This window comes from Choloepus didactylus, chromosome 17 (genome assembly GCF_015220235.1).
Source record: "Choloepus didactylus isolate mChoDid1 chromosome 17, mChoDid1.pri, whole genome shotgun sequence".
NCBI classification, from domain to species: domain Eukaryota; kingdom Metazoa; phylum Chordata; class Mammalia; order Pilosa; family Megalonychidae; genus Choloepus; species Choloepus didactylus.
Window position 1 is genome coordinate 16732829 of NC_051323.1, and position 25207 is coordinate 16758035.

The window sequence follows — 25207 nt, forward strand, 5'->3', positions numbered from 1 at the left end:
TGTAAAATCAAGAGAAGATACCGCGAGTGGTGAGGAAGATTAAAAGCACAAAATAAAATCAGTGAGTTGTGTGGCACCCAAAGAAAAGATTTCTAGCCATCAAAGGACACTATGAACAAATTTAGCAGATTAGGAGAAGATATCTGCAATGCCTAACGCCAACCAAGGACCAATATTTGGATTATTCGCTGCCTGACTGCTGCCAGCAGGGTGCCCGTTACACTTCGAATAATCCAACCCGTCACCCTGTACAAACGGCCGCCAGCTCAGGCCGGAACTGCAGCCACCCAGGTCCCCTTTACAAATCAAGCCCCTCAGGAAGCCGACGTTGCGACGCCATCGGGCCGCACGAGCGCGCACGCGCAGGAGCCGGGATCCTGGGCGCTGCGTGGGTTGGTGCCCAGACGCTTCCGGTGCAGGAGCTGGTTCTCTCGGCGGGCGAGGGCCTGGCCGCTTTAGCAGTGTTGGCGTTGGGTGGGAGGCACCTCCGGGACCACGTGAGCCACTGGCATCATGCCCGCCGCGGCTGTAGGCAGCGACACGTCTTTTCTGGAGGTTTCTCAGCCAAAGGGAAGGGCGCAAACCACATTTCCGAAAGGTAATCTACCGCGGCCGCTGGGCTCGGCGCTCCGCTCCCGCAGCTCCTGGTCCTGCGGTCGCCGCCTCACTCGCCGCCGCGCGTGCTTGCGGCGTCTGCGCCTTCCTCGGAGGCATTGGCCCCCTCACTCCTTCCCCCATGGTGTCTGTGGTGTTCCTTGGTTTCTCCCCATCTTTTTAAAAGCGAGGCTCTGGCCATGGCTCCTTGGATGGAATTCGGAGGAACTGCTTTAAGATGGGAATGGCAGTGCTGCAGACGGCCCTTAAGTAGATGGAGCCTCCACATTTCCTCAGGTTATTTTGACACAGGAAATGTGAGTAATGAAAACTAAGTTTGTGTGAAATAACCCAACAGTGCCGCCTCCAGATCTGACAGCGAAAGTCGGTTTCGCTTATTTCCGGGACTCGCAAAGGGCGCTCAGCTATTTCCTGAGAATTCTCTTCTAAGAGCTTTGAGAGTTTGCTCAGATGTGCGGTGAATTTCTTTTTCTCCTGAGACCTTCCTCTCCATCTCATACCTCAGTAAGTACCCCTTCATTTTCTCTCCTGAATGTCTTTTGAGTCTGTCAGCTTTTCTCCATGTGCTCATCACCACCCTGCTACAGGTCTCATCTAACCCATTGCAGTTGGGTCCTAATAGTGTCCATATGTCCATTCCTGTTTCCTTCCAATCCATTCTTCACCCAAGAGCCCAAGACATCTTTTTTTTTTTTTTAATTAAATTCAGTTTTATTGAAATACATTCACACACCATACAATCATCCATGATATACAATCCACTGTCCACAGTATGATAACATAGTTAAGCATTCATCACTACCATCTATCTCTGAACATTTTCCTTACATCAGAAAGAACCAGAACAAGAATAAAAAATAAAAGTGAAAAAAAAACACCCAAATCATCCCCCCATCCCATCCCATTTGTCCTTTAGTTTTTATCCCCATTCCTCCACTCACCCATACACTAGATAAAGGGGGTGTGATCCACAAGCTCTTCACAATCACACTGTCACCCCTTGTAATCTACATTATTATATAATTGTCTTCAGGAGTCCAGACTGCTGGGTTGGAGTTTGGTAGTTTCAGGTATTTACTTCTAGCTATTCCAATACATTAAAACCTAAGAGGTGTTATCTATATAGTGCATAAGAATGTCCACCAGAGTGACCTCTCGACTCCATTTGGAATCTCTCAGCCACTAAAACTATTTTGTCTCATTTTGCATCCCCCTTTTGGTCAAGAAGATACTCTCAGTCCCACGATGCCGGGTCCACATTCATCCCCGGGAGTCATACTCTGCGTTGCCAGGGAGATTTACACCCCTGGGAGTCGGGTCCCATGTAGGGGGGAGGGCAGCGAGTTCACCTGTCGAGATGGCTCAGTTAGAGAGAGAGAGGGCCACATCTGAGCAACAAAGAGGTACTCGGGGAGACTCTTAGGCACCGTTACATACAACTTTAGACTCTCCTTTGTGGTAATGAGCTTCATAAGGGCAAGTCCCATGCTCGAGGGCTCAGCACATCAAACCGCCAGTCCCAGTGTTTGTGACAACATCAACACCAGTCCAGGTGAGGATGTCCAACACATACGCACCTTCCCCCAGATCCTCGGGGCTGGGGAGGGGGAGGCTGTAAATATATTTTTTATTACTTGCCCAGATTACTCTGGGCTGTGTCACTATTTCACATTAACCTATACAAACCTACCAGGTCTCACTTCCTAGTCAAAGTTCTATGTAATTATGGTATTTGAACAAACTGTACAAGTTAAATTGTTTAGAAAATATAGGTCCTGTACCAAATAAACATCTCTTCCCTTGGTCTCACATGGAAGTTGAAGTTTTAAAACATAGTCAGTTTCAACCTTTATCCTTTGGCCTGTCTTGCCCTGGTCTTAACTTGACCTGCTTCATTCATATCACTAATTGAAGTCTGGGCTCTTTTTCAGCTTTTTTTTTTGACAGTGGCTGTATGCACTAATACTGACATTCATATCTGCCGAGCTCTAGCTCTGAGTTTCAGGTGTCTCAGAGATGCATTGTTCCAGAGACCAATCAGGTTATACGCTAGGGGATCAGCATCTCAAAGTTTAGAGATAAGCCTTACAATTCAGGGATAGAGTTAACTGCTGTAAGAGCTTGCAATCTAGGGACTATTACAATTATTGTGTCCACGTTAGGCTATGTTCTAAGATTCAATTCTGAGTTTACACATTGTAGTTAGTCCATATTGGTGAGGCATCATCCCTCTCACCATGTTTTCTCCAACACTTTTACTCCTATATATATATTTTCCTACAATTTTATTGAGTTATATTCGCATACCATACATTTATCCACAGTGTACAATCAGTTGTTCATGGTATCATCATAAAGTTGTACATTTATCACCACAATCAGCACTTGAACATACTGATTACTACAAGAAAAATTGTTGTTTTTTTTTTTAGCAATAAGAGAAAATGACAAAAAGAAAAATAACATGTCATACAATACAATATACTACTAAGGACAGCAAATAACACCACTACCAAGAATCCCATATTACACCCCTATATCCCCTTCTCATATACATTTAGCATTGGCGTATTGCCTTTGTTACATTTAATGGAGGTATATTACAATGTTACTGTTGACCATAGACTCCAGTTTGCTTTGATTATGTTTTTTCCTGAATACCATCCCTTTTTCAAATTTCTGCATGGTTGACATTCATTTGCTTTCCCACATGCAAAAACATTTTTATATTTGTATATTTAGTAACAGTCATTGGCCACTCCAGTTTCTGCCACGTTATACAGTCCCAGTCTTTATCATCTATCTTTACCTCTGGTGTCATACATTCTCCTATCCCACCTCTTTCAGCTTTACTCACAGACATCTTCATTCAGTGTACTTACAATACCGTGCTACCATCACACAGTATTATGCTATCTATTTCTGGATCTATGCAATCAATCCTAAACATTCTGTAGTCCTTCAGCATCAAATGGCTGATCTCTGCCCTCTTTCTATCTCCTGGTCGCCTGTGTTGTCAGCTTTTAACTCCCAAAGTTTGTTCATTAATGTCTGTTCATATTAGTGAGACCATATAGAATCTGTCCTTTTGTTTCTGGCTAACTTCACTCAACATAATGTCCTCAAGGTTCATCCACATTATTACATGATCCATGTCTTTGTTCTGTCTTACAGCTGCATAATATTCCATCATGTGTATATACCACAGTTTGTTTATCCACTCGTCCTTTGATGGACATTTGGGCTGTTTCCATCTCTTGGCAATTGTGAATAATGCTGCAATAAACATTGGTTTACAAATGTCTGTGTCTTAAGTTTCAGTTCCTCTGAGTATATACCCAGCAATGTAATAGCTGGGTCATATGGCAAATCTATATTTAGCTTCCTGAGGAACCTCCATACTGTCTTCCAGAGTGGTTGCACCATTCTACATTCCCACCAACAATGAATAAGTGTGCCTGTTTCTCCACATCCTCTCCAGCACTTGTCATTTTGTGTTTTTTGGATAATGGCCATTCTGGTAGGTGTGAGATGATATCTCATTGTGGTTTTGATTTGCATTTCCTTAATAGCCAGTGAAGTTGTGCATTTTTTCATATGCTTTTGAGCCATTTGTATTTCCTCTTCAGAAAAATGTCTGTTCATGTCTTTTGCCCATTTTTTAATTGGATTGTTTGTCTTTCTGTTATTGAGATGCAGGATTCCTTTATATATTCGGGATATTAAACCCTTATCTGATATGTGGTTTCCAAATATCATCTCCCATTGTGTAGGTTGCCTATTGACTTTTCTGACAAAGTCCTTTGATGTACAAAAGTGTTTAATTTTGAGGAGATCCCATTTGTCTATTTGTTCTTTGGTTGCTCGTGCCTTGGGTGTGAGGTCAAAGAAACCACCTCCTTTCACAAGATCTTTAAGATATTGCCCTACATTTTCTTCTAAGAGTTTTATGGTCTTGGTGCTAATGTTTAGGTCTTTGATCCACTTTGAGTTAATTTTGGTATAAGGTGTGAGATGGACATCCTCTTTCATTCTTTTGGAAATGGATATCCAGTTCTCCAAACACCATTTATTGAACAGGCTGCTCTTTCCCAGTTGCTTTGGCTTCACTGCCTTATCAAAGATCAGTTGTCCATAGATGTAAGGGTCTACTTCTGAACACTCAGTTTGATTCCATTGATCAGTATATCTGTCCTTATGCCAGTACCATGCTATTTTGAGCACTGTAGCTTTGTAATATGCTTCAAAGTAAGGTAGTGTGAGTCCTCCCACTTCTCTCCTCTTTCTCAAGACATTTTTGGCTATTCGGGGCACCTTACCCTTCCAAATAAATTTAGTTATTGGTTTTTGTATTTCTGTGAAGTAAGTTGTTGGGATTTGAATTGGTATTGCATTGAATCTGTAAATCAGTTTAGGTAAAATTGCCATCTTAACTATATTTAGTCTTCCAATCCATGAACATGGTATGTTCTTCCATTTTTTCAGGTCTTGTTCAATTTCTTTTAGCAGTTTCTTATAGTTTTCTATGTAAAGGTCTTTTGTGTCCTTGGTTAAGTTTATTCCTAAATACTTGATTCTTTTGGTTGCTATTATAAATGGGATTTTTTTCTTGATTTCCTCCTCTTGTTGCACATTACTTGTGTATAGGAACACTACAGATTTTTGCGTGTTGATCTTGTAGCCTGCTACTTTGCTGTATTCATTGACTAGTTCTAGTAGCTTTGCTGTAGATTTTTCTGGATTTCCTACATATAGAATCATGTCATCTGCAAATAGTGAAAGTTTTACTTCTTCCTCTCCAATTTGGGTGCCTTTTATTTCTTTTTCTTGCCTAATTGTTCTAGCTAGAACTTCCAGCACAATGTTGAATAGCAATGGTGATAGTGGGCATCCCTGTCTTGTACCTGATCTTAGAGGAAAAGCTTTCAGTCTCTCCCCATTGAGTGTGATGTTAGCTGTGGGTTTTTCATATATTGCCTTTATCATATTGAAAAAGTTCCCTTCTATTCCTATCCTTTGAAGTGTTTTCATCAGGAAAGGATGTTGAATTTTGTCAAATGCCTTTTCTGCATCAATCGAGATGATCATGTGGTTCTTCTGCTTTGATTTATTGATGTGGTGTATTACATTAATTGATTTTCTTGTGTTGAACCAGCCTTGCATACCTGGAATAAATCCCACCTGGTCGTGGTGTATAATTCTTTTAATGTGCTGCTGGATTCAATTTGCGAGTATTTTGTTGAGGATTTTTGCGTCTATATTCATTAAAGAAATTGGTCTACAATTTTCTTTTTTTGTAGTATCTTTGCCCGGTTTTGGTATTAGGGTGATGATGGCTTCATAGGAAGAGTTAGGTAGCTTTCCGTCTTCTTCAATTTTTTTGAAGAGGTTGAGCAGGATTGGTACTAATTCGTTCTTGAATGCTTGGTAGAATTCACACGTGAAACCATGTGGTCCTGGGCTTTTCCGTTTTGGGAGCTTTTTGATGACTGACTCAGTCTCTTTACTTGTGATTGGTTTGTTGAGGTCATCTATTTCTTCTTGAGTTAATGTTGGTTGTTTATGCTCTTCTAGGAAGTTGTCCATTTCATCTAAGTTGTCTAGTTTATTAGCATATAGTTGCCCATAGTATCTTCTCATTATCTCCTTAATTTCTTCAGGGTCGGTAGTTATATTTCCTTTCCCATTGCTGATTGCATTTATTTGCATCTGCTCTCTCTTTTTTTTTTTTGTTAGCCTAGCCAGTGGTCCATCGATTTTATTGATTTTCTCAAAGAACCAGCTTCTGGTTTTGTTGATTCTCTCTATTGTTTTCCTGTTCTCAATTGCATTTATTTCTGCTCTACTCTTTGTTATTTCTTCCCTTCTGCTTGCTTTGGGGTTAGTTTGCTGTTCTTTCTCTAATTCCTCCAGGTGAGCAGTTAACTCTTCAATTTTTGCTCTCTCTTCTCTTTTAATACAGACATTTAGGGCAATAAATTTCCCTCTCAGCACCGCCTTTGCTGCATCCCATAAGTTTTGATAAGTTGTGTTTTCATTGTCATTTGCCTCGAGGTATTTACTAATTTCTCTTGTAATTTCTTCCTTTACCCACTGGTTTTCTAAGAGGGTGTTGTTTAGCCTCCATATGTTTGTGAATTTTATGTCCTTCTGCCTTTTATTTATTTCCAACTTAATTCCATTGTGGTCTGAGAAAGTATTTTGTATAATATCAGTATTTTTAAATTTGTTGAGACTTGCTTTGTGACCCAACATGTGGTCTATCCTAGAGAATGTTCCATGAGCACTTGAGAAAAAAGTGTATCCTGCTGTTGTTGGATGTAGGGTTCTATAAATGTCTGTCAGGTCTAGTTCATTTATCATACAATTCAACATCTCTGTTTCTTTAGTGATCCTCTGTCTAGATGTTCTATCCATTGATGAGAGTGGTGTATTGAAGTCTCCAACTATTATTGTAGAGGTATCTATTTCTCCTTTCAGTGATCGCAGTGTTTGCCTCATGAATTTTGGGGCATTCTGGTTTGGTGCATAAATATTTATGACTGTTATGTTTTCTTGATGAATTGACCCTTTTATTAATATATAGTGTCCTTCTTTGTCTCTTTTAATTGTTTCCCTTTTGAAGTCTAACTTGTCTGATATTAATATAGCTACTCCCGCTTTTTTCTGGTTGTTGTTTGCATGAAATATGTTTTTCCAACCTTTCACTTTCAGTCTATGTTTGTCCTTGTGTCTAAAGTGAGTTTCTTGTAGACAGCATATAGATGGGTCCTGTTTTTTAATCCATCTGCCAGTCTGTGTCTTTTTATTGGGGAGTTTAATCCATTTACATTTAGTGTTATTACTGTAAGGGCAGTACTTTCTACTACCATATTGTTTTTTCGAATTTATATGTCATATCTTATTTTTTCCTCTCCTTTTACCTTTCCTGATAATCTTCATTTCTGCACTCTTCTCCAACTCTCTCTCTCCTGTCTTTTCCTATCAGCCTGTAGCACTCCCTTTAGTATTTCTTGTAGTGCCAGTCTCTTATTCACAAACTCTCTCAGTGTCTGTTTGTCTGAAAATGTTTTAATCTCTCCCTCATTTTTGAAGGAAAGTTTTGCTGGATATAGAATTCTTGGTTGGCAGTTTTTCTCTTTCAGTATCTTAAATATATCATGCCACTGTCTTCTTGCCTCCATGGTTTCTGCAGAGAAATCTGTACATAGTCTTATTGACCTTCCCTTGTATGTGATGGATTGCTTTTCTCTTGCTGCTTTCAGAATCCTCTCTTTATCTTTGACATTGGACAATCTGACCAGTAAGTGTCTTGGAGTAGGTCTATTGGGATCTATTCTATTTGGGGTACGTTGTACTTCTTGAATCTCTAATTTTCTGTCTTTTATAAGAGTTGGGAAATTTTCGGTGAATATGTCTTCTATTACTCTTTCTGCCCCTTTTCCCCTCTCTTCTCCTTCTGGGATACCCATAACACGTATATTTGTGTGTTTCATGTTGGCACTCAGCTCCCTAAGACCCTGCTCATATTTTTCCATTTTTTCCACCATCTGTTCTTTTGTGTGTATGAATTCGAATGACCTGTCTTCCAGTTCACTGATCCTTTCTTCTTCCTGTTCAAATCTACTGTTGTGTCCCTCCATTGTGTTTTTCATCTCCTCCATTGTGGCCTTCATTCCCATGAGTTCTGCCATTTGTTTTTTTAAGTTTATGAATTCTTCTTTATGGTCAGCCAGTGTCTTCTTTATATCCTTCAGCTCTTTTGCTATATCTTCCTTCATTTCATCAAATTTATTTAGCATTAGTTGCCTCCACTCCTGTGTCTCAGCCGAGCTATTAGTTTGTTCCTTTGGCTGGTCCATGTTTTCGTATTTCCTGGTATGGCTTGTTATCTTAAGTTGTCTAGGCATCTGATTCTCTTGATTAGTTTATTTTGGAGCTTGTTTTCTGTCTTTTACCTAATGGTTTTCTTGTTGGTTGGCTTTGTTCTCTGGCCTCTGTTATTCAGTTCAACTTATTCTAGACCTCTAACTTAGGTTCTATTTAGTTGATCAGAATTTTTCCCCTCTTGTTTTTTCTGTTTCTTACTCTGCCTCTATGTAACCTTTTTGTGAGTGGGTCTCCTCAGATATGGTCGACCCTAGTCAGATTTTCCTAGTCTACTGAGGCCCAGGTCTCATTGGGAGGGTATGGAGTTTTCCTGAGAATGAGACCCTCCTATGAGGCCTTTAGAATTGGTGCTTTTCCTCTCCTGTCCAGCAGGTGGCGCTGGCCAGCCCGCAGCTCCCCCACCAGTGTAAGGAGGTATGGAGCCTTTAGTTCTCCTGGTGACTCTGATCCTGTCAGGGGCATGGCTGACTGAAGCTGGAATCTGAATTCTACCCCCTGGGGTCTGAATTCTCAGAAGGAGGACTGCCAGTTGAGCTGGGCCTCCCTCCACTCTCCCAGTCCTCAGAACTCCAGTTGTCTCTCAGAGGCACTATTCCCTTCTCCTCTCTCCTCTTTGGGGCCTCTCCAGGTAGATTCCTTGGTCAGCCTGAGTTGCCAATTAAAGACAGGGCTGGAGGCCTTCAGTAGTGAATACGGAATTCAAAGACACTGTGGGTACTCTGTCTCCCCTCAAGCCCAGCCTAGTCTCTCAACCTGGGCTTTCCAATAGAAAATAACCACATATATTACTTTTAGATTTAAAAAAAAAAAAAAAAAAAGACTCTCTCTCTCTTTTTTTTTTTAATCATCATTTTATTGAGATATATTCACATACCACGCAGTCATACAAAACAAATCGTACTTTCGATTGTTTACAGTACCATTACATAGTTGTACATTCATCACCTAAGTCAATCCCTGACACCTTCATTAGCACACACAGAAAAATAACAAGAATAATAATTAAAGTGAAAAAGAGCAATTGAAGTCAAAAAGAACACTGGGTACCTTTGTCTGTTTGTTTGTTTCCTTCCCCTATTTTTCTACTCATCCATCCATAAACTACACAAAGTGGAGTGTGGTCCTTATGGCTTTCCCAATCCCATTGTCACCCCTCATAAGCTACATTTTTATACAGTTGTCTTCGAGATTCATGAGTTCTGGGTTGTAGTTTGATAGTTTCAGGTATCCACCACCAGCTACCCCAATTCTTTAGAACCTAAAAAGGGTTGTCTAAATTGTGCGTAAGAGTGCCCACCAGAGTGACCTCTCGGCTCCTTTTGGAATCTCTCTGCCACTGAAGCTTATTTCATTTCCTTTCACATCCCCGTTTTGGTCAAGAAGATGTTCTCCGTCCCACAATGCCAGGTCTACATTCCTCCCTGGGAGTCATATTCCACGTTGCCAGTGAGATTCACTCCCCTGGGTGTCTCATCCCTCGTATGGGGGAGGGCAATGATTTCACCTTTGAAGTTGGCTTAGGTAGAGAGAGAGAGCCACATCTGAGCAACGAAGAGGCACTCGGGAGGAGGCTCTTAGGCACAGTTATAGGAAGCCTGGCCTCTCCTTTGCAGCAACCGTCTTCCCGAGGGTAAAAACTATGGTAGAGGGCTCAACCCATCAAACCACCAGTCCCCTATGTCTGTGGTCATGTTACCAAGCATCGAGATGGGGCAGGCCAATACCCCTGCATTCCCCACAGGCTCCTAAAGGGGGCACTACATATTTTTTTCCTTTTTTTTTCTTTTTTTTTACCTTTTTTTTCTTTTTTAAATCAACTGTATGAAACAACAAAAAATAAAAAAAAAATAAAAAAAAAACCATACAATAAAAGAACATTTCAAACAGACCATAACAAGGGAGTAAGAAAAAGACAACTAACCTAAGATAACTGCTTTACTTCCAGTCTGTTCCTAGTTTACCCCAAGAAAGTTACCTATTATAGCAACATTTCTGTGAACTTGTTCCTACTATATCCATCAGAAATTAACAGACCATAGTCATTCCTGGGCATCCCCAGAACGTTAAATAGCTTATCTGTTCTTCTTGGATTATTGTTCCCCCTTCCTTAATTGCTCTCTATTGCTAGTTTCCCTACATTCTACATTATAAACCATTTGTTTTACATTTCTCAAAGTTCACATTAGTGGTAGCATATAATGTTTCTCTTTTTGTGCCTGGCTTATTTCGCTCAGCATTATGTCTTCAAGGTTCATCCATGTTGTCATATGTTTCACGAGATCGTTCCTTCTTACTGCCGTGTAGTATTCCATCGTGTGTATATACCACATTTTATTTATCCACTCATCTGTTGAAGGACATTTGGGTTGTTTCCATCTCTTGGCAATTGTGAATAATGCTGCTATGAACATTGGCGTGCAGATATCTGTTCGTGTCACTGCTTTCCGATCTTCCGGGTATATACCGAGAAGTGCAATCGCTGGATCGAATGGTAACTCTATATCTAGTTTTCTAAGGAAGTGCCAGACTGACTTCCAGAGTGGCTGAACCATTATACAGTCCCACCAACAATGAATAAGAGTTCCAATTTCTCCACATCCCCTCCAGCATTTGTAGTTTCTTGTTTGTTTAATGGCAGCCACTCTAATCGGTGTTAGATGGTATCTCATTGTAGTCTTAATTTGCATCTCTCTAATAGCTAGTGAAGCTGAACATTTTTTCATGTGTTTCTTGGCCATTTGTATTTCCTCATCAGAGAACTGTCTTTTCATATCTTTCGCCCATTTTATAATTGGGCCAACTGTACTATTGTCATTGAGTTGTAGGATTTCTTTATATACGCAAGATATCAGTCTTTTGTGAGATGCATGGTTTCCAAAAATTTTTTCCCATTGAGTTGGCTGCCTCTTTACCTTTTTGAGAAATTCCTTTGAGGTGCAGAAACTTCTAAGCTTGAGGAGTCCCCATTTATCTATTTTTTCTTTTGTTGCATGTGCTTTGGGAGTAAAGTCTAGGAAGTGGCCGCCTAATACAAGGTCTTGATGTTTTCCTACATTATCTTCTAGGAGTTTTATGGTGCTTTCTTTTATATTGAGATCTTTGGTCCATTTTGAGTTAATTTTTGTGTAGGGTGTGAGGTACGGGTCCTCTTTCATTCTGTTGGATATGGATATCCAACTCTCCCAGCCCCATTTGTTAAAAAGACCATTATGACTCAGTTCAGTGACTTTGGGGGCCTTATCAAAGATCAGTCAGCCATAGATCTGAGGGTGTATCTCTGAATTCTCAATTCAGTTCCATTGATCTATATGTCTGTCTTTGTGCCAGTAACATGCTGTTTTGACAACTGTGGCTTTATAATAAGCTTCAAAGTCAGGGAGTGTAAGTCATTCCACTTCGTTTTCTTTTTTAGAGTGTCTTTAGAAATTCGAGGCATCTTCCCTTTCCAAATAACTTTGATAACTAGCTTTTCCAAGTCTGCAAAGTAGGTTGTTGGAATTTTGATTGGGATTGCATTGAATCTGTAGATGAGTTTGGGTAGAATTGACATCTTAATGACATTTAGTCTTCCTATCCATGAACATGGATTATTTTTCCATCTTTTAAGGTCCCCTTCTATTTCTTTTAGTAGAGTTATGTAGTTTTCTTTGTATAGCTCTTTTACATCTTTGGTTAAGTTTTTTCCTAGGTACTTGATTTTTTTAGTTGCTATTGAAAATGGTATCTTTTTCCTGAGTGTCTCTTGAGTTTGTTCATTTCTAGCATATAGAAACATTACTGACTTATGTGCATTAATCCTGTATCCCGCTATTTCGCTAAATTTGTTTATTAGCTCTAGTAGCTGTATCGACGATTTCTCAAGGTTTTCCAGATATAAGATCATATCATCTGCAAACAATGACAGTTTTACTTCTTCTTTTCCAACTTGGAAGCCTTTTATTTCTTTGTTCTTGCTGGATTGCCCTGGCTACCACTTCTAGCACAATACTGAATAACAGTGGTGACAGCGGGCATCCTTGTCTTGTTCCTGATCTTAGAGGGAAGGCTTTCAGTCTCTCACCATTGAGTACTATGCTGGCTGTAGGTTTTTCATATATGCTCTTTATCATATTGAGGAAGTTACCTTCAATTCCTACCTTTTGAAGTGTTTTTAATCAAAAATGGATGTTGGATTTTGTCAAATGCTTTTTCAGCATCTTTTGAGATGATCATTTGATTTTTCCCTTTTGAATTTTTAATGTGCTGTAATACATTGATTTTCTTATGTTGAACCATCCTTGCATGCCTGGAATGAACCCCACTTGGTCACAGTGTATGATTTTTTTAATGTGCCTTTGGATTCGATTCGCAAGTATTTTGTTGAGGATTTTTGCATCTATATTCATTATGGGGATTGGCCGGTAGTTTTGCCTTTTTGTAGCATCTTTGCCTGGTTTTGGTATTAGATTGATGTTAGCTTCATAAAAAGAGTTAGGTAGTGTTCCATTTTCTTCAATGCTTTGAAAGAGTTTGAGTAAGATTGGTGTCAGTTCTTTCTGGAAAGTTTGGTAGAATTCCCCTGTGAAGCCATCTGGCCCTGGGCATTTATTTGTGGGAAGATTTTTGATGACTGATTGGATCTCTTTGCTTGTGATGGGTTGATTGAGGTCTTCTATTTCTTCTCTGGTCAGTCTAGGTTGTTCATATGTTTCCAGGAAATTGTCCATTTCCTCTACATTCTCCAGTTTGTTGCCATACAGTTGTTCATAGTATCCTCTTATAATTTTTTTAATTTCTTCAGGATCTGCAGTTGTCACCTTTCTCAGTCATTATTTTGTTTATCTGGGTCTTCTTTCTTTTTGATTTTGTCAGTCTAGCTAGGGGCTTGTCAATCTTGTTGATCTTCTTAAAGAACAAACTTTTGGTGATAGTTATCCTCTCTATTGTTTTTTTGTTCTCTATGTCATTTATTTCTGCTTTAATCCTTGTTATTTCTTTTCTTCTACTTGGTTTAGGATTGGTTTGCTGTTCATTTTCTAGCTTCTTCAGTTGATCCATTAGTTCTTTGATTTGGGCTCTTTCTTCCTTTTTAATATATGCGTTTACTGCTATAAATTTCCCCCTCGGCACTGCTTTTGCTGCATCCTATAGGTTTTGGTATGTTGTGTTCTCATTTTCATTCATCTCTATATATTTAGCAATTTCTCTTGCTATTTCTTCTTTAACCCACTGATTGTTTAGGAGTGTGTTGTTTAACCTCCAGGTATTTGTGAATTTTCTAAATCTCTGTTGGTTATTGACTTCTAATTGTATTCCATTGTGGTCAGAGAATGTGCTTTGAATAATTTCAATCTTTTTAAATTTCTTGAGTCTTGTTTTATGTCCCAGCATATGATCTATTCTGGAGAAAGTTCCGTGAGCACTAGAGAAGTATGTGTATCCTGGTGATTTGGGATGTAATGTTCTATATATGTCTGTTAAATCTAATTCATTTATCAGATAGTTTAGGTTTTCAGTTTCCTTATTGGTCTTCTGTCTGGTTGATCTGTCTATAGGAGAGAGTGATGTGTTGAAGCCTCCCACAATTATTGTGGAAACATCAATTGCTTCCTTTAGTTTTGCCAGTGTTTCTCTCATGTATTTTGTGGCACCTTGATTGGGTGCATAGACATTTATGATTGTTACTTCTTCTTGTTGAATTGCCCCTTTTATTAGTATGTAGTGCCCTTCTTTGTCTCTCAAAATATCCCTGCATTTAAAGTCTATTTTATCTGAGATTAATATTGCTACACCTGCTTTCTTTTAGCTGTAGCTTGCATGAAATATTTTTTTCCATCCTTTAATTTTCAATTTCTTTGTGTCCCTGTATCTAAGATGAGTCTCTTGTATGCAACATATTGATGGTTCTTTTTTTTTGATCCATTCTGCGAATCTATATCTTTTAATTGGGGAGCTTATTCCATTTATGTTCAACGTTATAACCGTGAAGGCATTTCTTGAATCAGCCGTCTTATCCTTTGGTTTATGTTTGTCATATATATTTTTCCGATCTCTCTATTAATATCCTTTATTGTACCCATACTGAATCTCTTTAGTACTGAACCTTTCTCCAAGTCTCTCTGTCCTTTCTTTGTTTCTCTGTCTGTACGGCTCCCTGTAGTATCTCCAGTAGGGCAGGTCTCTTGTTAGCAAATTCTCTCAGCATTTGTTTGTCTGTGAAAACTTTAAGCTCTCCCTCAAATTTGAAGGAGAGCTTTGCTGGATAAAGTATTCTTGGTTGGAAATTTTTCTCACTCAGAATTTTAAATATATCGTGCCACTGCCTTCTCGCCTCCATGGTGGCTGCTGAGTAGTCACTATTTAGTCTTATGCTGTTTCCTTTGTATGTGGTGAATTGCTTTACTCTTGCTGCTTTCAGAACTTGCTCCTTCTCTTCCGTGTTTGACAGTGTGATCAGAATATGTCTCGGAGTGGGTTTATTTGGATTTATTCTATTTGGAGTTCGCTGAGCATTTATGATTTGTGTATTTATGTTGTTTAGAAGATTTGGGAAGTTTTCCCCAACAATTTCTTTGAATACTCTTCCTAGACCTTTACCCTTTTCTTCCCGTTATGGAACACCAATGAGTCTTCTATTCGGACGTTTTATATTATCTATCATATCCCTGAGGTCCATTTCGATTATTCCAAATTTTTTCCCCATTCTTTCTTTTATGCTTTCATTTTACATTCTGTCATCTTCCAGGTCACTGGTTCATTTTTCAGCTTCCTCTAGTCTTGTACTATGAGTGTCCAGAATCTTTTTAATTTGGTCAACAGTTTCTTTAATTTCCATAAGATCATCTATTTTTTTATTTACTCTTGCAGTGTCTTCTTTATGCTCTTGTAGGGTCTTCTTGATAGCCTTTGTATCCCGTACTATGGTCTCATTGTTCATCTTTAGTTCTTTGAGTAGCTGCTCTAGGTGCTGTGTGTCTTCTGATCTTTTGATTTGGATGCTTGGGCTTGGGTTATCCATATCGTCTGGTTTTTTCATATGCTTTATAATTTTCTGTTGTTTTTGGCCTCTCGGCATTTGCTGAACTTGATAGGGTTCTTTTAGGATTTGTAGACCAATTGAAGTCCTTATCTCTAATTTAGCAGATCTACAGCTTTGTGGAGTACACTTTCTCTAACTAACCAGCAGGTGGCGTCCACGAGCCTCCTGTTCTCCACAAGCCACTTCTCCCCTGCTTTGCCTTTGTGGTGAGTGGGGGAGTGAGTCTTGTGGGGTCCAATTGGTGTACCAAGCTTGCGTGTGTAGTTGGTGTTACCCGCCCTGTATATGGGGCATGTTTCTAGGCAGTCAGGGAGGGGGGGTGGCTCTAACAATCAAGTCTCCCTGGTGATCCTGGAGTTTTAAAGCTGCTGCAATAGTCTAATCCTTCAGTTCAGTCCTGCCACAGTTTGTCTCTGCCACTGACCCGCAAGTCCTTGGTATTCGCGTATGGCTCCTGAGACTTGCAAGTGGGTCCCTCTTCCAGGCTGTGCACCCCCTGGTCCTCTGTTGAGGGATGACTGTGCTATGTTACAGGTGAGTGCCGTCCCCCCAGGGCGGTTCTGGGCTTCTGGGCTGTGTAGGGAGGCTCCCAGTCTGCTGAAATGATGGCTGAATGGGGCTTTGTTAATTCACACTGCTCCACCTTCCCAGCTCTGGGACAATCAGCTGAGGTTGCAGGGAAGGCTAATGTCCACGCCCAGTTTTGTGGTGTGTGCCTGTTATTTGAAGCACTTCCATCACACTGGGTTCTCTGGGGCAGCTCTGGGCTATGGGGCTGGCGACGGGCAGGAGTGTTTCCTGTCCACCAGGATGATGGCTGTGAGCGGACACCCTCCTTTTCTTGGGAAGTTGTGGTGTTTAGTGAATTTTCTCAGCCACTGGATTATTGCCTTTTGTCTCAGAGCCCTCTTAGTTCGGCTCTTGTCTTGACCTGCCCAAATTGCAAGTCTTTGAAGCTTTCTGTATTGGGCTTCTTAGAGTAATTGTTTTAGATAAAGAAAAAAGGATTAAAAAAAAAGGGGGGGGGCCCTCCTCACAGATCTAATGGGTTATTGAAATGCTAAAAGAGAAAGCAATTAGGGCCATTAAGGAAACATCCACAGGGCAGAGAGATCAGCTTTTCTTTGGGATTTGCATATGAGCCTCAGGGCCTGAGCTCTGCCCTTCCCCTTTCTATGTTCACCAGAACTCCAAAAATCCTCCGCTTTTATTTTGGAGTTTTTCGTGCTGTTTTTTTTCTATGCGTGTCTCCTCTCTGCTGGGCTGGCTGCTCTCAGATTCTTTGGTGTCTGGTCTCAGTCTATCTATGGTTGGAGTTTGGATCAGTAGAATGAGTTTCCGATAAGGGCTGCCACTGCAGTTCTCCCTTCTCCTTCCCGGAGCTGACAGCCCCTCCTCCCACGGGACTGAGCCTGGCAGGGAGGGGTGCGGGTCCCCTGGCCACAAAAACTTACAGATTTCGCTGATCTCAGCAGTTCCACATTTTCATGAGTGTTGTATGAAGTATGCCCAAAGTCAGATTGCTCTGTGATGTCCAGTCCACGCAGTTCCTGGCTTTCTACCTGCTTTCCTGGAGGAGTAACTAAAACATACAGCTCACCAGTCCGCCATCTTGCCCCGCCCAACTCAACATGATTCTTTTAAACCTAGAAATGCATCCCCTTTACCATAAAACTGCAGTGCCCCCCAGCTATTGATATTGTGTCCAAAAGAAGCTTTCCTAATGGTTGGAATATCGATAGGTTTGTGCCCCTTAGGTTTTTTTTTTTTTTTAAATTCAGTTTTTATTGAGATATATTCACATACGATGCAACCATGCATGGTAAACAATCAGCAGTTCACAGTACCGTCATATAGTTTAGCTGTACATTCATCACCCCAATCTATTTTTGAACATTTTCCTTACAACAGAAAGAATCAGAATAAGAATAAAAAATAAAAGTAAAAAAGAACACCCAAATCATTCCCCTCATCCCACCCTATTTTTCATTTAGTTTTTTTGTCCCCATTTTTCTACTCATCCATCCATACCCTGGATAAGGGGAGTGCTATCCACAAGGTTTTCACAATCACACTGTCACCCCTTGTAGTCTACATTCTTATACAGTCGTCTTCAAGAGTCAAGGCTCCTGGGTTGGAGTTTGGTAGTTTCAAGTATTTACTTCTAGCTATTCCAATACATTAAAACCTAAGAAGTGTTATCTATATAGTGTGTAAGAATGTCCACCAGAGTTACCTTTCAACTCTATCTGAAGTCTCTCAGCCACCGAGGCTTTATTTCGTTTCATTTTGCATCCCCCTTTTGGTCAAGAAGATGTTCTCAATCGGGGTGGGTTGTTTTGCAGCAGTATGCGAAGCAGAGAGAAAAGAGGCCATCCTGTGTGGGTTATGATTCCCATTTTCAAGGAACTTCTATTCTGTGCAGGGAAACATACAATTTGGCTAACATAAAATATACCTAATAGGTGTAAAAGCACTCTTATGCACACTTTAGACAACCCTTTTTAGGTTCTAAAGAATTGGGGTAGCTGGTGGTGGATACCTGAAACTATCAAACTACAACCCAGAACCCATGAATCTTGAAGACAGTTGTATCAAAATGTAGCTTATGAGGGGTGACAATGGGATTGGGAAAGCCATAAGGACCACACTCCACTTTGTCTAGTTTATGGATGGATGAGTAGAAAAATAGGGGAAGGAAACAAACAGACAGAGGTACCCAGTGTTCTTTTTTACTTCAATTGCTCTTTTTCACTCTAATTATTATTCTTGTTATTTTTGTGTGTGTGCTAATGAAGGTGTCAGGGATTGATTTGGGTGATGAATGTACCACTATGTAATGGTACTGTAAACAATCGAAAGTACGATTTGTTTTGTATGACTGCGTGGTATGTGAATATATCTCAATAAAATGAAGGAAAAAAAAAAAAAAAGAGGGGATAGGACAGGATCACCACCCATTATGGGTTGAATTCTGTCCTCCAAAAAGATATGGTAAGGACCACACTCCCCTTTGTCTAGTTTATGGATGGATGAATAGAAAAATAGGGGAAGGAAACAAACAAACAGACAAAGGTACCCAGTGTTCTTTTTTACTTCAATTGCTCTTTTTCACTTTAATTATTATTCGTATTATTTTTGTGTGTGTGCTAATGAAGGTGTCAGGGATTGATTTAGGTGATGAATGTACAACTACGTAATGGTACTATGAACAATCGAATGTACGATTTGTTTTCTATGACTGCATGGTATGTGAATATATCTCAATAAAATGAAGATTAAAAAAAAAAAAAAAAAAAAAGCTATCTCCCAGTTGCACAACGGATGCCTGGGACTCGTTTTATTGCTTTCCAAACTGCTTTGAAAAAGGTAAGCAACAGTTAATTCAGTATTCTTTCAGAAAGCTGAGTTCACCATGTCAAACAGTGGTTCTCAATCCTTTCACACTCCGTTTACCCTTTTTATAACAAGGACTTTGTATTGTTCCTTTTACATTCCTGAAATGAATTTCCTAGTTATATAAAACCTATTCCACACAAAAATTTAAAAATTCAATGTACAACTCTATAATATAAAGAATAAATTACAGTGGTTTATAATAAGGTTATATGTATTTTGTTAAGGCATGATTATACCAGAAGGAATAACGGAATAGATAATTTTTTTGTAGTGTGATTACAAGAGCTGCAATATAGAAGGGTTATATTGCTTTAGTGCCAGGGTTTCCCATAACAGTGAACAACTTTCAGTAGACTTCCAGACAAAACAAAGTACACTCTTCACTTGGTTGACATGGTGATTACTATTCTGGAAAATCCAATGTATATTAAAACTATAAAAAAAATCCTTTATGCTTATTTATGAAACAGATTCTAAGACTTTGTAATTATAAATATGTCTTTTTTCACCTATAAGAGTGTTAAACAGGAAATTTAAAGGTCATTCAGAATGTGGGACACATTTCATTTTTCAAGACTGTTCTGGATTTGCCAGAACATCTAGCATCTGTGATCCTACTCAACTAAATGCCATTACCACCCTTTTCTTCCCATTGTCACAACCAAAACAAACAAACAAACAAACAAACAAACAAAAAAGCCCTGAAATTGTGCTTTTGTTTGAAATCAGGAAGGAATAGATGGGGAAAGCATCTAACAGACGTAAAAAAAGGTGAAAAGGTAAAGTGAAGGCAAGTAATGTCTTTTGGATTCCATGTTTCGTTGAATTCTCCCAGTATAGCTTGGGTAAAGTCAGGAAAAGCCTTCTTTGAATGTATTGAGAACTTACTTCATTTGTGACTCATAAATCAGGATTCTTTTTGACCTGATATGCCAGCTCTTCTGCATCTCTGGAGTTAAAAATTAGTCATTTCATTGAGATAAACACATGGTTCTTATTCACATCCATGCACCCCAACACCCAGCATAGTATTTGACATTTAAAAGATAGGACTCTTATTCCACTTTTATTCCTGAAAATCAATTTCTTAGTATCATCTAACATCCAATCAGTGTTCGGATCTTCAGTTGTCTCCTAAATGTTATAAAAAATTGTTTTAAGCATTTGAATGAGATTCAAATAATGCTCACATTTTGCAATTGGTTGTTAGGTTTACTAAGTCTTACTTGTTTTTCAGTTTTTAGTTTTTACTGTGGTAATGTACATATAACATAAAATTTCTCATTTTAACAACTTTCAAATACACAGTTCAGTGGGTTAATAGTAAATGTTACGTAATGTATAGGCTCCCATCTATGTTTCTTTAACTTTCTTTTTTTCCCGTGAATTTTAATCTTTAAAAATCCTGGTAGTTTGTCCTATCTAAAGTTTGATGTTTGCATCCCCATGTGTTATAACATAATTCTTAGTTCTTTTATTTTCTATAAATTGGTAGTTGGATTTAATCAAAATCAGATGATACTTTGTGGTTGAAAATGGCTCTTTGAACAGAATTGCTAGCATACCAGATTTATTATAGTCTTTTGGTTTATACTCTGGCTCTAATTCATCTTTATTTTTCCCCTACAAATGAAATAATAGACTTTTTTTTAATGGTTTTGCTTTATGGATTTACCAGAAGAATTCCTTATTTCGAAATTTTTACAGTTGGGCATAGGGTGCCTGATGATGACACTGTTTTGCAATTCAAATGTGCTGTTGATGGGTTTTTGAGAGAAAATAAAGATAATGGTGAGTTTTTTCTTCTTATTGAACTTTGGTATGCTTTTGAATGGGGTTGCGAGTTCTGATGGCTGTGACATTAAGCCTGTTGTGTTTGACGATGTTCAGGTGAAATTGTCCCATGGTACTAGGAGAGAAGCAGTTTTCCTATTGACGGTCACATGTAAACAGTTCCATTTATTTTGGGTGAAAAGTAGTTTTAGTGAGAAATGTGAACTGAACTAGCTTACAAACTTTTTAATGATTTTGAATGGGAAATACATAATAAAATATTGTTTAGTTTTATTGATTCAGATGTCAGAGATGGGAGAAAGGATTTAAAAATCTCAAGGTCTTAGTGTTGCATAAAGAGGCAAAAGCAAGGAGTGAGACAGGCCCCCAGAAGGAAAACAAAAAGAGCGGACAGTGGAGTGGCAGCCTCATCCTATGTATTTAAGACATTTCCTTCAAGTTTCCACTCTGAGAACAAGTGAGGAAGGACGGCGTCCCCTTTTATTTTTATTCTTCATGCAGAAAGAATTTAAGTCAAAGAGTGGTGATTTCTTGTTCCTTTAAGATGTGCCTTACTCTCTTGGAAATAGATCTTAATAGCTTCTGGATTTTAAGGATCCATTTGCCTTTTTCTGGCATCTAACTACCAGAAAGAAGATGATATTTCCCCTGTTTAAAGACTGGAAACTTTTATCTTTGAGCCATAGGACAAAGCATTCATTTTGCTGTGTTTCTGAATTTAGCTTGAGGAGTATACACTTTATTAAAAGATATAAGAGGTAGTAAATACCGCCCCCCATATGACAGGGAGGTGGAAAGAAAATAGAGATGGGGGTGGGAAGGTATGGGGTGGGAGGTGAGAGAGAGAGAGAGACTGGATCGCTGGGTTTTAGGATAAATTTTCAAACTGTAAACTGATTGCTTAACATAGGCATTAGTTTTTAAATATCTTAAAACCTGTTCCCAGATCATCTCCTGTACTATAACTTTAAAACATGAGAGGCTGAGTATGATGCTTAGGTTCGTGTGCCCCCTTGGCCAGGTGATGGTGTCCAGGTGTCTGGTCAACAAGCAGTGGCCTACCCCTTACTGCAAGTACATTTGTGGCTGGTTAGTAAACCAGAAGGCTGGTTTATTAAATCATCAGGCAGTTGGCTGCAGTTATACCTGATTACAACAACGAACGGCGTGTCTTCTACAGTGCGAGAATTGAATCAGCTGGATTTAATCCAATCTGTTGAAGATTTTTAAGCGAGACAGATAGATGACCTTCACTTCTTCCTCTTCAGTTAGTCAGTGAGGTGTTTCCTGAGGAGTTCATCGAACAACTGCATCGGAGTTGCCAGTTCACTTCCTGAGGAGTTCATCGAACACCTTCATTGGACTTGCCAGTTTGCTGCCTGCCCTATGGAATTTGCACTCGTGCATAGCCACAGTTGGGTAAGACGCTTTTATAAAATCTTATATTCGTAGATATCTCTTGTTGATCGTTTCCCTAGAGAACCCTAAGTAATACACTAGGGCTTTGCCTGTGATAACCACCTCCTCTGTAGAGGAGGTAAATTATCTTATTTGTGTTAGCTATACTCACAGAAATACCACCTCTTATGATGTTAGGGAGCGGCTGCCAGCCTACTTAACTGCTTCCAGGTTCCTTTGTATGAAGTTCTTAGACAGTGTCCCATGTATTCTGGGAGACTAGAAGTTTATTACGAGTACATGAGAACAGATTTCTGAGTCTTATTTGTTCACATATTATACCAAGTGTAGTCATTTAGGTAGTCTGAACCCTTTCTTGGTCTTCTGCCTGAGTTGTGCAGTCTTAGTTGTGTCTTGTAGTGCTCCCTACTACAGCAGTCTTAGGACTTTGCTTATGGCCAGTTTGGGTTATCCCTGCTATCAGCCCCTCGCACAGGTACGAGGCTCACTGATGAAGAGAAGGATAGTACTCTGTCCACTCCCTGGAGCTGGTAGAGACTCAGAAAATAGATTGATTCAGTTAAACACTTACTGTGCCAGTTTGAATGTATTACATCCCCCCAAACGCCATTATCTTTGATGGAATCTTGTGTGGGCAGATGTATCAATGTTGATTAGACTATAATTCTTTGAGTGTTTCCATGGAGATGCGACCCACCCAACTGTGGGTGATGACTGTGACTGGATAATTTACGTGGAGGTGTGGCCCTGCCCATGCAGCATGGGCCTTGATTAGTTTACTAGAGCACTGTGTAAGCTCAGACAGAAGGAGCACGCTTGCTACAGCCAAGAGGGACACTTTGAAGAATCTACAGGAGCTGAGAGAGGAACTGCAGTTTACAGAGACATTTTGGAGATGCCTTTGAAAGCAGACTTTTGCTCTGGAGAAGCTAAGAGAGGACCAATGCCCCAAGAGAAACTGAGAGTGACATTCTGGAGAGAAGCTGAGCCTAGAGAGGAACATCCTGGGAGGAAGCCATTTTGAAACGAGAACTTTGGAGCAGACGACAGCCACATGCCTTCCCCGCTGACAGATGTTTTCCAGATGCCATTGGCCATCCTCCAGTGAAGGTACCCAATTTTTGATGATTTACCTTGAACACTTTATGGCCTTACGACTGTAACTTTGTAACCAAATAAACCCCCTTTATACAAACTGATCCATTTCTAGTGTTTTGCATTCTGGCAGCATTAGCAAACTAGAACACTTACTGATAACCTTTTAGGTTTATTGTTAGGGCAGGCAGATCCAGAAGTGACTAGTAGTCTTTGTTCCTTAGAAACTCAAAGTTAAGACAGTGGGTTAATTATGATAAAAGAATAAATTCATTGCAGTGGGAATGTAGAAGAGAGACTGGGGAAGCCCTCAGTGAGAGGACAGCATTTGATTGGGGCTGAAGGTGAAGAAGACTTTGCCAGAATGAGGCAGGGGCAGCCCAGGTATTGGGAATGGGTTCTACAGAAGGCACAGGAGTTGAATGGATGCCGCGGAGAGGGTGACCTCAGGTCTGATGAGAGGGTAGTGAGAAGGGGTGTGGAATTCTCATGTTTATTTTCAGCAGATACTTATTTAACACCTTCTATGTGGAAGGCACTATTCTAGGAACTGGAAATGGAAACAAGTCCTGACCCTTTTAGCGGTTGAGGGGAAGGAGAATAAATAAACAGTGACTATATGGAACGTTTGATGGTGATAAATGCTCTAGAGAAGAAAAGCAGGATAATGGGGCTAGGGAATGCGATGGGTGGTCAGAGAAAGCCTCTCTATTCAGATGTCATTTGAGCAGAGCCTTACAGGAAGTGAGGAAGCAAGCCATTGGGTATCTGGGGGAAGAGTGTTCTAAGGCCGAGCGACGGTAGTTGCAAAGTCCCTGGAGGTTGACTGTGCTCAGCTTGTTTGAGGAATAGCAAGGAGGCCATGTGGCTGGAGTGGAGTGAGTGAGTGAGGGTCAGAGCAGTAGGAGAAGGGATCAGGGAATATGGAGGTGGGGGGAAGGATGTGGATCCTATAGGACTTTGTAAATCATAGTTAGGATCATGATGGATTTACAGTTCAGTTGGAAAGACAGATTGATAGCAGGTTATAAAGTGTTCTAAAACTGCCATGTTGAGAAGTTTGGGCTTTATTCTATGCCAAATGAAGATTTTTAAGACAGGTGTACAGGGCGGTCTACCACGTCTTTAAAACTCTGTCTCTACTGACTCTGCCTTCAGAATGTGAACATCGGTTGCGGGTTGGACATACAGAAACTGATGCACTGGAGGGAGGCTGTACAGCAGAGGTGGGGCCTGATAGGAAGCAGCATGGGACAAAATCCAATGCATTCAATTACTAACATGGTTTGTAATTATTCAGCATCTTTTGTATACTATGTTCTAAGTGTTAGGGATACAGCAGTGAACAAATCCAGCAGGTAAATGCTGCTTTTGTGGAAGTAGAGGCAGAAACATAATTTTGGAGGTGGAGAGCAGGAGCATCTCTTCCTGTTGAACACAATCCCCAAAATAGCTCTCTTTTGTCATGTTTAACTTAACACAGTTTACTGACAAACATGTCATATGTTAAGACTGAGAAGCGTATCAAAGAGGGGATTGCATGATTGCAAACAAGACCACCGGGAATGCAGACTGGGCCTGTGAGAAAGTAAACAAGCCCAGGTGCTGGAGGGTCTCAAGATAATGGTTAAGAGGGTGTAGAAACCAGGAGCAAGTCCTGTTTAGAGAGGAATCTCCTAAGAGAATAGCTTAGTTTTTGGCCTCTGCTGCAAGTGGGTTAGCATTCTTGCTTGACATTATGTGGAACAGAAACAGCAAGCTGGAAAACCCCAACCCAAAGTGAACATCTGATATTCCTCATATCCTGCGTAACTGGAGAACTTGATAGGTGGACAAGTTATGTTCTGTGGATTCATCTTCTGCAGCTAAAGTAATGCAGGTCTGGGGTAACCCAAATTTTTGGAGATGTGTCTTGAATGCTGTCTTTTCTAAAACAATCATATGGTAGACAACGAGACAATAAGACCAGCCTCCATG

At 39.9% G+C, this 25207-nt stretch overlaps 1 protein-coding gene across 2 annotated transcripts in view; it reads left to right on the forward strand.

Moving 5' to 3' along the window:
• The window catches only part of LOC119512632 (GC-rich sequence DNA-binding factor 2-like), a 935299-nt gene that overhangs the window by 814433 nt on the left and 95659 nt on the right, over window positions 1-25207 (forward strand). Inside the window, exon 1 of one of the 2 annotated variants that reach the window (XM_037807421.1) lies at window positions 403-598. The exons of the other annotated variant lie outside the window; for it this stretch is intronic. Coding sequence (XP_037663349.1) covers window positions 514-598 — 85 coding nt within the window. The 5' untranslated portion in view covers window positions 403-513. Of the gene's footprint in view, window positions 1-402; window positions 599-25207 lie in introns of those variants that run through there. 2 annotated transcript variants of the gene reach the window in all.